Consider the following 11964-nt stretch of genomic DNA (forward strand, 5'->3'; position numbering starts at 1 on the left):
TACAAATGTGGAAAATACTCACAAATTTAGGAAATATCAATGAATTTGAAAAATTCTCGCAACATTTGGTGTACAGAAATTTTTTAAAGGTGCTCACTAAATCAAGAAATGTTATGGAAACTTGTAAAATACTCATTTAAAAAAATCACAAGTTTGATTAAATGATCGTGAACATGAAAAACAGTAATGGATCCAAAAAAATGATTGCAAATTTGGAATAAAAAAACATGAATTTTAAAAATATTTTTGAATTTTATAATATCCACAAATTTGGGAAAAAAAACCATGAATTTTAAGAATGTTCATCGATTAAAAAAATGATCATAACATGAAAAAGAGTAATGAATCCAAAAAATGTTTATAAATTTGATAAAAAAATCTTTAATTTCCAAAATATGTCTGAATTTTAAAATTCCAGAATTAAGGGGGGGGGGGGGGTCAATGAATGTTTGCGAATTTTGAAAAAAAAAACTCTAAAGTAGTGTTCCCAAATTTTGAAAATATTCAAGAGTTTAGGAAATGTCAACAAGTTTGATCTGTCTAAGCATATGTTCACAAGTTTACGAAATCTTAGACTCTGGCTGCCAAGCAGATGCTAGTGCAAGGGATTCTTGAGGTTCTGACAAGTAATTTGCTAACCTTAATTTACTACTCCCTCTGTCCCAAAATAAGCGTTATTGATCTAGTACTAATTTACTACTCCCTCTGTCCCAAAATAAGCATTATTGATCTAGTACAAAATTTGTATTAATTTAGTACTAAATCTGCGACACTTATTTTGGGACGGAGGGAGTATTTAGCAAGTATTGGATATAAAGTAATGCAGGGAAGGTCGGGGAAACATATAAATGCATAATTGATAAAAAATCTCTTGCTTGATACTATATATACTCATTTCATTCATTACTACTACCCCATGAAGATGAGTGCATTCATACATATATACTGGCAAGGAGCTATATACGCATAGCATCTTAGCAAGTATATACTCCGTACTCCGTAGTAGCAGTAGTGATTCATCCCTTCATCTCCGCCTCCGCCTCCGTAGTAGCAGTAGTGATTCATCCGTTCATTTCCGCCTAAAGCTTGGAGGATGGCAGGCCTGCAACCAACATCATCAATCGCTAGTCAATACGTGCTAGATAGAATTATATACAGTTTTGGCATTATAAATAGATAGCTTTAGGTACTGCAAGAGACATGTATATATCAGTTACCGAGTTGCTTGGCGTTAACGATGCTTGGGCAGGCAGGAGGCGGCGTCGCTTCCTCATCGAGGAAGGGCTCCACCGCGTTCGGGTTCCCCCACACCGGGTACCCCTTGATCTTACCCTGTCAGTTTTAACCAACACTTACTCCTCAGGTTCAGATCAGCAATCACCTACTACTTTAGCAATAGTAATAAACATAGCTTGCAAAAACGTCTTATATTGTGAGACGGAGGAACTACTACTTCAGCTCCCAATAAACACGGACTACTTGATTGATTAAGCCATATCATCGATCCAAGGAAACTCACAAGCACGTTCAGAGCAGCGAGTGTTGCCATCCCTTCACGCGTCCACTGCACCCACACAGTAAACAAAACAAACATCAGAGGAATGGAATGGATATACAAATCCATCATGCAAGCTCATACCTTGGACGCAGATGCAATGTGAGGCACGACGACGGCATTCTTCATCTCAGCCAGCCCTGGCTTCATGTAAGGCTCATCCTCAAAAACATCGAGGCCGACACGGAACATGGGGTTAGCCTTGAGGTGCTCCACCAGTGCAACCTCGTCGATCACCGGGCCACGGCTCGCGTTCACCAGCACTGCCTCCTTCTTCATCATCGCCAGCCGCTCTGGGTTTATCAGGTGGTACGTCGTCTTGTCAAGCACCGGGTGCAGGCTTATCTGTTCCCATCAACAGAAACAGAGTTCCTCATCTCGAATGTAAAAAAAAAAACGATCTGTATTTTGAGAATTGCAATGCCCCTTGCAAATTGTATCTAATTAACTGACCACATCGGCCTCCCTGAGGACCTCCTCCATGCTGGAAGCCCTCTTCCATGTCACGGGCTGCTCACCGTTAGCTTTCAGGAACTGGCCATATGCTGCATCAAATAAACATTATTATTACACGTGTATTAAATCCACTTAAAATGCATGAATAGCTGGCACAAGAATAAATACAGCTACCAGCAGATCCATACAATTTACCTGTGACGAATTTCTCGAGCCGTGTGGACTGGTACAGATCAAAGTAGATCAAGTTCATCTTGAAGCCCTCAATCTAGCACACACAAAATGTAAGTCGGTTTTACATTGCTAAGACATGGTATACCTAGGCAATTCAGACATACTCAACAGGTTAGTTTGAGAGATGAGAATTATGTATGAAAAGTGGTACCATCATCCTTGCATAAGCTGAGCCGATGCGGCCAGCTCCAATCACTCCAACGGTCTGCCCCTTGAGCAAGTTCCCAACAAACCTGCATCCATTGTTTCATTCATTCAATCCTTTATCTGAAATAGATCCATAGAGATGTATATATGCTGCCGACTAATCAAGCTCGATTAATAGTACAGCAACCAAGCACTGACAGGTGCGGGAGCCATCCGTCGTAGAGGCCAGCCCTCATGAATTGGTCGGCCTCAACGATCCTCCGGGCAGCCGCCACCGACAGAGACGCCGCCAGCTCCGCCGTCGTCTCAGTAAGAACCCCCTGCATACATACACCCATCCACCATGGTACTTAAGAGATTCAGAGTTCAGAGCAACATTCCATGTATATGTATATGTATATGTATATTATTACATACAGGTGTGTTGCCGATGGCGATGCCGTTCTTGTTGGCAGCATCGACGTCAACGTTGTTGTACCCGACAGCCATATTGCTGAAGGCTGTCCCACCAGCGCGCTTGAGGGCAGAGAAGAGCACTTCCCCCCAGTCCTCTGTTAGCTGCATGCAGTTATTAATTTGTGGCACCACAGTCATAATCCAGATTGGAAACTGATTGAATACTTGAAACAAGACAATCACTGTTACAAGGTTAACAGTGCAACAAAACATACATCACATGGCTTTCACTGCAGTTTTTAGCACAGTGTAGTAACAGCGATGGACACAAGAACTTTATATGAAGGAAAAGGAAGAATAGGCTGGGTAGACTTGCCTGGCCGATGACACCGTGGCAGTGATCGCCGATGAGAGCCAGGATGTCGTCGACGGAGAGGATGGTCTTCTTCTCCGTGCATATCTGCACGCTCAACAAGTAAACAGATTAATCAGCTGGATTGAGCAACAGCAAGGAAATCAAACAGAGCGCACCTCAAGGCGGCAGTCGTTGTCAGTGAGGAGCTTGATCCAGCGGGTGCCAGGCATGGACTTGGTGCTCACCACGCGGTACTTGCCGCTTGGGTTCCACACCTCAATCGATATCGGCTTCGCCATATCTGGAGCAGGCGGGCAGCAGCTGCAAGGAGGGGAAACAAACAAGCTAGGTGCAAGTGGTGGTGACAAGCTACTTGTAGTGCTTTTCTTCTTATCAGGTCGAGAAGAAACCTGAGGCGCCAAGATTTTCTGCTCTTTTGGAAGGCAAGGCTCTGGCCACTTGGTGGATAAGACCATAAAGGCTACATGGATGATGAGTGGCTCCAGGCCCCTCATACTCTGAATCAGACACTTCCTTATCATCTCCAGCTTCAAAAATCAGAGGACCAAAACACAACAGAATTATACTCAATGTAAACACTTGGTAAACTCTTTCCAGCTAAACAGGAATCTGCAAGTCAGTCAATCTCTCTTTCCAGCTGAACAGAACTCTGCTAATCTTACAGAACCAGCATCCAGATGGGCAGAACACATTAAGCTTCAACAAAGAAGATCAAATCACACAGCAACAATCAGAACAACAGAGCAACAATCAGATTTGATGATAACGCAAAACATTCGCTCGACGATTAAGATTCAGTTTGACAAGTGATAACCACTGACCACAATAGGTTTTTTTTTTGTTCTCACAAACATAAACACTGACCGAAGATGTTCACCGACACCACCTCATAAGACTCGAGGATAATTACAACCCATTACGACGACATAAAGAAGAGCGCTGAAATGCAGACATGACAAATACTAAGAGTTGGTCATTCAGCACAGCGGCAGCGGCACCACCTAGATGCTCCTCTACTCAAAGGCCCACTGGTTCTCCCTGCGGATCTCCTCCTCCTCCTCAGGTGTAAAGTCATTCTTGATGTTGAATGTCTTGCGGATCTCCTCTGGGGTTTTGCCCTTGATCATGTCGGCAACAGTCTGACAGGTCAGGTCCAGCAGCCCCTTGATGTTGAGGTAGTTGGCAGCCTGAGAGGGAGCAACAAGAATAACACCATGTCAGAGAGAAACATTCATTTGCAAGAAGAGAGCTAATCAGAAATACTACATAGATGTGTTGCGACAAACTAAACCACAACAAAACAAGGAATCAAATAAATATTGATGATTCAAAGGCCAGAACATTGGTTCAGGTGCCAGCAGTAAATATAACATATAAATGGATAAGAAATTCATATAAAGAAACATAACTGTAACAAAACAGAGTAAAGAGCAGATAGATCCTTGCAGAAAAGATGATAATTCATGAATTAGTTGAGATGACGAGCACCGCTTCTCAGAATGCATTTGCAAGTGTTAACAGTCAAGCAATGCTAGGTAATTTAGATATGACTATGTATGGCCACAAATTAACAGCCAAGCAATGCTATGTAATTTAGATATGACTATGTATGGCCACAAATTAACAGCCAAGCAATGCTAGATAGAAGAAGGCATTCACAGCCAGCAGTTGAATACAAAAGATTAGATACAAGATAATAAAGGCAGAGATAGCAGCAAAGTGGGAAACAATAGTTATATAATAAGGTGATTTAGCTACACAGTAGACAGAAACAATTCATCCTCTCAGAGCATAATAAGATTAGATGCTCCTTTGGTCATTCATGTATAGAGAATATAAAGGACATGAGACGACAAGAAGATGGATCACAGATTAACCCTAGCCTATACAGTGATTTTTGGAGTTCTTTTGGGGTCAAAAGCAGGGGATTATGAAGCCAATCATGTATGTAAACCCTAACCTAATCCAATCGGATCGAATCCAAGCCAATCGCCAATAAGTCTAGCCTAAGCAGTAGCAACCAATCTCTAGAGAAGGGGAAAGAAAGAAAGAAAGAAACAAAGACTAGATCTAGAAATCAGAGGGAGGGGAGGGGAGGGGAGGGGATTTGATTTATACCAGGATGAGGTCGAAGAGGGTTGCCTGGTCGACCTTGACGAACTCTGCGTCCCAGTTCTTGAGGTCCTCAGCGGGGGCTGCGGGGGCGGCGGCGGCGGCGGCGGCAGAGGCGGTGTCGGAGGCGGCCCCGGCGTCTGCGGGCTTTGCCTGGACGTGCTTGTTGCAGTACTCGATGACCTTGGAGAGGATCTTGGAGTTGACGTTGGGGAGCGGGATGCCGTTGTCGGCGCAGTCGTCCTCGATCATGTGGCGGATTGTCTGCGACTCCATGGCGACCGCCTCCTCCACCTCGAACTCCTCGCCGTCCGAGCTCTTGAGCGTGATCATCTTCTTCTCGCCGGCGTCTCCAGCGGCCGCCATCGACGAGGGGATCGGGAGACGAGGAAACCCTAGCGAGATGAGGAAGCGCGGCGGCGGCGGAGGAAGAGGAAAAAGATGGGAGCTTTGCGGGTGGGTGGGTGGGTTGGCTGGCTGGCTCTGCCCTATTTATTTATTGATTGATTGATTCATTGAGGAGAAGGGAGAGGAGGCAACGCGTGGACCAAATTTGCTACTACTTCCATGACCGTCCGATCTTCTCTATATCTAAAGCCACCAAGGCCTCTCGTGAAATCGTGCCAAAACACCCGGCATGCCTCCTCCCAATTGTGGTCGTCCACCATCACCACAACACCTACTTGTCGGGCCATCTTCTCTGCGTCCTTCGCCATCTCCTCATTTGATGTCGTCCTTCCCAAGTACGTCGCTCACTATGTAGTCTCTTCATGTAAGATCTATCAATGGTGATGTCGTCCTCCAGTTAGGTTTCGTGGAGGAGGACTCTCCTTCCTAGTGTGATTCCTCCCCTCTTTTCCCTGTTCGGAAGAACAGGCATTGGGTTGGACGCCCAGCGCACCAGGGGCTGGTGCGCCACCTGTTCGTGCCAAAACACCCGGCATGCCTCCTCCCAATTGTGGTCGTCCACCATCACCACAACACCTCCTTGTCGGGCCATCTTCTCTGCGCCCTTCGCCGTCTCCTCATTTGATGTCGTCCTTAGCAAGTACGTCGCTCACTATGTAGTCTCTTCATGTAAGATCTATCAATGGTGATGTCGTCCTCCAGTTAGGTTTCGTGGAGGAGGACTCTCCTTCCTAGTGTGATTCCTCCCCTCTTTTCCCTGTTCGGAAGAACAGGCATTGGGTTGGACGCCCAGCGCACCAGGGGCTGGTGCGCCACCTGTTCGTGCCAAAACACCCGGCATGCCTCCTCCCAATTGTGGTCGTCCACCATCACCACAACACCTCCTTGTCGGGCCATCTTCTCTGCGCCCTTCGCCGTCTCCTCATTTGATGTCGTCCTTAGCAAGTACGTCGCTCACTATGTAGTCTCTTCATGTAAGATCTATCAATGGTGATGTCGTCCTCCAGTTAGGTTTCGTGGAGGAGGACTCTCCTTCCTGGTGTGATTCCTCCTCTCTTTTCCCTGTTCGGAAGAATAGGCATTGGGTTGGACGCCCAGCGCACCAGGGGCTGGTGCGCCACCTGTTTGTGCCAAAACACCCGGCATGCCTCCTCCCAATTGTGGTCGTCCACCATCACCACAACACCTCCTTGTCGGGCCATCTTCTCTGCGCCCTTCGCCGTCTCCTCATTTGATGTCGTCCTCCGCAAGTACGTCGCTCACTATGTAGTCTCTTCATGTAAGATCTATCAATGGTGATGTCGTCCTCCAGTTAGGTTTCGTGGAGGAAGACTCTCCTTCCTAGTGGGATTCCTCCTCTCTTTTCCCTGTTCGGAAGAATAGGCATTGGGTTGGACGCCCAGCCCACCAGGGGCTGGTGCGCCACCTGTTCGTGCCAAAACACCCAGCATACCTCCTCCCAATTGTGGTCGTCCACCATCACCACAACACCTCCTTGTCGGGCCATCTTCTCTGCGCCCTTCGCCGTCTCCTCATTTGATGTCGTCCTCCGCAAGTACGTCGCTCACTATGTAGTCTCTTCATGTAAGATCTATCAATGGTGATGTCGTCCTCCAGTTAGGTTTCGTGGAGGAGGACTCTCCTTCCTAGTGGGATTCCTCCCCTCTTTTCCCTGTTCGGAAGAATAGGCATTGGGTTGGACGCCCAGCCCACCAGGGGCTGGTGCGCCACCTGTTCGTGCCAAAACACCCGGCATGCCTCCTCCCAATTGTGGTCGTCCACCATCACCACAACACCTCCTTGTCGGGCCATCTTCTCGGCGCCCTTCGCCGTCTCCTCATTTGATGTCGTCCTTCGCAAGTACGTCGCTCACTATGTAGTCTCTTCATGTAAGATCTATCAATGGTGATGTCGTCCTCCAGTTAGGTTTCGTGGAGGAGGACTCTCCTTCCTAGTGTGATTCCTCCCCTCTTTTCCCTGTTCGGAAGAATAGGCATTGGGTTGGACGCCCAGCGCACCAGGGGCTGGTGCGCCACTTGTTCGTGCCAAAACACCCGGCATGCCTCCTCCCAATTGTGGTCGTCCACCATCACCACAACACCTCCTTGTCGGGCCATCTTCTCTGCGCCCTTCGCCGTCTCCTCATTTGATGTTGTCCTCCGCAAGTACGTCGCTCACTATGTAGTCTCTTCATGTAAGATCTATCAATGGTGATGTCGTCCTCCAGTTAGGTTTCGTGGAGGAGGACTCTCCTTCCTAGTGGGATTCCTCCTCTCTTTTCCCTGTTCGGAAGAATAGGCATTGGGTTGGACGCCCAGCCCACCAGGGGCTGGTGCGCCACCTGTTCGTGCCAAAACACCCGGCATGCCTCCTCCCAATTGTGGTCGTCCACCATCACCACAACACCTCCTTGTCGGGCCATCTTCTCTGCGCCCTTCGCCGTCTCCTCATTTGATGTCGTCCTCCGCAAGTACGTCGCTCACTATGTAGTCTCTTCATGTAAGATCTATCAATGGTGATGTCGTCCTCCAGTTAGGTTTCGTGGAGGAGGACTCTCCTTCCTAGTGGGATTCCTCCCCTCTTTTCCCTGTTCGGAAGAATAGGCATTGGGTTGGACGCCCAGCCCACCAGGGGCTGGTGCGCCACCTGTTCGTGCCAAAACACCCGGCATGCCTCCTCCCAATTGTGGTCGTCCACCATCACCACAACACCTCCTTGTCGGGCCATCTTCTCTCCGCCCTTCGCCGTCTCCTCATTTGATGTCGTCCTTCGCAAGTACGTCGCTCACTATGTAGTCTCTTCATGTAAGATCTATCAATGGTGATGTCGTCCTCCAGTTAGGTTTCGTGGAGGAGGACTCTCCTTCCTAGTGGGATTCCGCCCCTCTTTTCCCTGTTCGGAAGAATAGGCATTGGGTTGGACGCCCAGCGCACCAGGGGCTGGTGCGCCACCTGTTCGTGCCAAAACACCCGGCATGCCTCCTCCCAATTGTGGTCGTCCACCATCACCACAACACCTACTTGTCGGGCCATCTTCTCTGCGCCCTTCGCCATCTCCTCATTTGATGTCGTCCTTCGCAAGTACGTCGCTCACTATGTAGTCTCTTCATGTAAGATCTATCAATGGTGATGTCGTCCTCCAGTTAGGTTTCGTGGAGGACGACTCTCCTTCCTAGTGGGATTCCTCCCCTCTTTTCCCTGTTCGGAAGAATAGGCATTGGGTTGGACGCCCAGCCCACCAGGGGCTGGTGCGCCACCTGTTCGTGCCAAAACACCCGGCATACCTCCTCCCAATTGTGGTCGTCCACCATCACCACAACACCTCCTTGTCGGGTCATCTTCTCTCCGCCCTTCGCCGTCTCCTCATTTGATGTCGTCCTGCGCAAGTACGTCGCTCACTATGTAGTATCTTCATGTAAGATCTATCAATGGTGATGTCGTCCTCCAGTTATGTTTCGTGGAGGAGGACTCTCCTTCCTAGTGGGATTCCTCCCCTCTTTTCCCTGTTCGGATGAATAGGCATTGGGTTGGACGCCCAGCCCACCAGGGGCTGGTGCGCCACCTGTTCGTGCCAAAACACCCGGCATGCCTCCTTCCAATTGTGGTCGTCCACCATCACCACAACACCTCCTTGTCGGGCCATCTTCTCTCCGCCCTTCGCCGTCTCCTCATTTGATGTCGTCCTTCCCAAGTACGTCACTCACTATGTAGTCTCTTCATGTAATATCTATCAATGGTGATGTCGTCCTCCACTTAGGTTTCATGGAGGAGGACTCTCCTTCCTAGTGGGATTCCTCCCCTCTTTTCCCTGTTCGGAAGAATAGGCATTGGGTTGGACGCCCAGCCCACCAGGGGCTGGTGCGCCACCTGTTCGTGCCAAAACACCCGGCATGCCTCCTCCCAATTGTGGTCGTCCACCATCACCACAACACCTACTTGTCGGGCCATCTTCTCTGCGCCCTTCGCCATCTCCTCATTTGATGTCGTCCTTCGCAAGTACGTCGCTCACTATGTAGTCTCTTCATGTAAGATCTATCAATGGTGATGTCGTCCTCCAGTTAGGTTTCGTGGAGGAGGACTCTCCTTCCTAGTGGGATTCCTCCCCTCTTTTCTCTGTTCGGAAGAATAGGCATTGGGTTGGACGCCCAGCGCACCAGGGGCTGGTGCGCCACCTGTTCGTGCCAAAACACCCGGCATGCCTCCTCCCAATTGTGGTCGTCCACCATCACCACAACACCTACTTGTCGGGCCATCTTCTCTGCGCCCTTCGCCATCTCCTCATTTGATGTCGTCCTTCGCAAGTACGTCGCTCACTATGTAGTCTCTTCATGTAAGATCTATCAATGGTGATGTCGTCCTCCAGTTAGGTTTCGTGGAGGAGGACTCTCCTTCCTAGTGGGATTCCTCCTCTCTTTTCCCTGTTCGGAAGAATAGGCATTGGGTTGGACGCCCAGCGCACCAGGGGCTGGTGCGCCACCTGTTCGTGCCAAAACACCCGGCATGCCTCCTCCCAATTGTGGTCGTCCACCATCACCACAACACCTCCTTGTCGGGCCATCTTCTCTGCGCCCTTCGCCGTCTCCTCATTTGATGTCGTCCTTAGCAAGTACGTCGCTCACTATGTAGTCTCTTCATGTAAGATCTATCAATGGTGATGTCGTCCTCCAGTTAGGTTTCGTGGAGGAGGACTCTCCTTCCTAGTGTGATTCCTCCTCTCTTTTCCCTGTTCGGAAGAATAGGCATTGGGTTGGACGCCCAGCGCACCAGGGGCTGGTGCGCCACCTGTTTGTGCCAAAACACCCGGCATGCCTCCTCCTAATTGTGGTCGTCCACCATCACCACAACACCTCCTTGTCGGGCCATCTTCTCTGCGCCCTTCGCCGTCTCCTCATTTGATGTCGTCCTCCGCAAGTACGTCGCTCACTATGTAGTCTCTTCATGTAAGATCTATCAATGGTGATGTCGTCCTCCAGTTAGGTTTCGTGGAGGAGGACTCTCCTTCCTAGTGGGATTCCTCCTCTCTTTTCCCTGTTCGGAAGAATAGGCATTGGGTTGGACGCCCAGCCCACCAGGGGCTGGTGCGCCACCTGTTCGTGCCAAAACACCCAGCATACCTCCTCCCAATTGTGGTCGTCCACCATCACCACAACACCTCCTTGTCGGGCCATCTTCTCTGCGCCCTTCGCCGTCTCCTCATTTGATGTCGTCCTCCGCAAGTACGTCGCTCACTATGTAGTCTCTTCATGTAAGATCTATCAATGGTGATGTCATCCTCCAGTTAGGTTTCGTGGAGGAGGACTCTCCTTCCTAGTGGGATTCCTCCCCTCTTTTCCCTGTTCGGAAGAATAGGCATTGGGTTGGACGCCCAGCCCACCAGGGGCTGGTGCGCCACCTGTTCGTGCCAAAACACCCGGCATGCCTCCTCCCAATTGTGGTCGTCCACCATCACCACAACACCTCCTTGTCGGGCCATCTTCTCGGCGCCCTTCGCCGTCTCCTCATTTGATGTCGTCCTTCGCAAGTACGTCGCTCACTATGTAGTCTCTTCATGTAAGATCTATCAATGGTGATGTCGTCCTCCAGTTAGGTTTCGTGGAGGAGGACTCTCCTTCCTAGTGTGATTCCTCCCCTCTTTTCCCTGTTCGGAAGAATAGGCATTGGGTTGGACGCCCAGCGCACCAGGGGCTGGTGCGCCACCTGTTCGTGCCAAAACACCCGGCATGCCTCCTCCCAATTGTGGTCGTCCACCATCACCACAACACCTCCTTGTCGGGCCATCTTCTCTGCGCCCTTCGCCGTCTCCTCATTTGATGTCGTCCTCCGCAAGTACGTCGCTCACTATGTAGTCTCTTCATGTAAGATCTATCAATGGTGATGTCGTCCTCCAGTTAGGTTTCGTGGAGGAGGACTCTCCTTCCTAGTGGGATTCCTCCTCTCTTTTCCCTGTTCGGAAGAATAGGCATTGGGTTGGACGCCCAGCCCACCAGGGGCTGGTGCGCCACCTGTTCGTGCCAAAACACCCGGCATGCCTCCTCCCAATTGTGGTCGTCCACCATCACCACAACACCTCCTTGTCGGGCCATCTTCTCTGCGCCCTTCGCCGTCTCCTCATTTGATGTCGTCCTCCGCAAGTACGTCGCTCACTATGTAGTCTCTTCATGTAAGATCTATCAATGGTGATGTCGTCCTCCAGTTAGGTTTCGTGGAGGAGGACTCTCCTTCCTAGTGGGATTCCTCCCCTCTTTTCCTTGTTCGGAAGAATAGGCATTGGGTTGGACGCC

At 49.6% G+C, this 11964-nt stretch overlaps 2 protein-coding genes across 3 annotated transcripts; both read right to left on the bottom strand.

The window, feature by feature from the left end:
• Window positions 1–832: 832 nt before the first annotated feature.
• LOC123406003 (glycerate dehydrogenase) lies at window positions 833–3538 on the bottom strand. 2 transcript variants are annotated; one of them, XM_045099508.1, is made up of 12 exons: window positions 3320–3538; window positions 3165–3248; window positions 2810–2950; window positions 2591–2712; window positions 2397–2478; window positions 2207–2279; window positions 2009–2100; window positions 1640–1900; window positions 1520–1564; window positions 1218–1332; window positions 1080–1102; window positions 833–1034 (listed from the first exon to the last, which is right to left on the bottom strand). In XM_045099508.1, exons 1-11 carry the CDS (start codon window positions 3440–3442, stop codon window positions 1080–1082), a joined length of 1161 nt encoding a protein of 386 aa, XP_044955443.1. In that variant the 5' UTR covers window positions 3443–3538; the 3' UTR covers window positions 833–1034. The 2 variants fall into 2 exon arrangements, with proteins under 2 accessions (XP_044955443.1, XP_044955441.1); XM_045099506.1 differs by having other exon boundaries at window positions 833–1102.
• A 381-nt stretch (window positions 3539–3919) lies between these two features.
• Window positions 3920–5832, bottom strand: LOC123406004 (SKP1-like protein 1). The gene is made up of 2 exons (XM_045099509.1): window positions 5283–5832; window positions 3920–4351 (listed from the first exon to the last, which is right to left on the bottom strand). Exons 1-2 carry the CDS (start codon window positions 5640–5642, stop codon window positions 4178–4180), a joined length of 534 nt encoding a protein of 177 aa, XP_044955444.1. The 5' UTR covers window positions 5643–5832; the 3' UTR covers window positions 3920–4177.
• Between the last annotated feature and the right edge of the window lie 6132 nt (window positions 5833–11964).

The sequence above is a fragment of the Hordeum vulgare genome, chromosome 6H (genome assembly GCF_904849725.1).
Source record: "Hordeum vulgare subsp. vulgare chromosome 6H, MorexV3_pseudomolecules_assembly, whole genome shotgun sequence".
NCBI classification, from domain to species: domain Eukaryota; kingdom Viridiplantae; phylum Streptophyta; class Magnoliopsida; order Poales; family Poaceae; genus Hordeum; species Hordeum vulgare.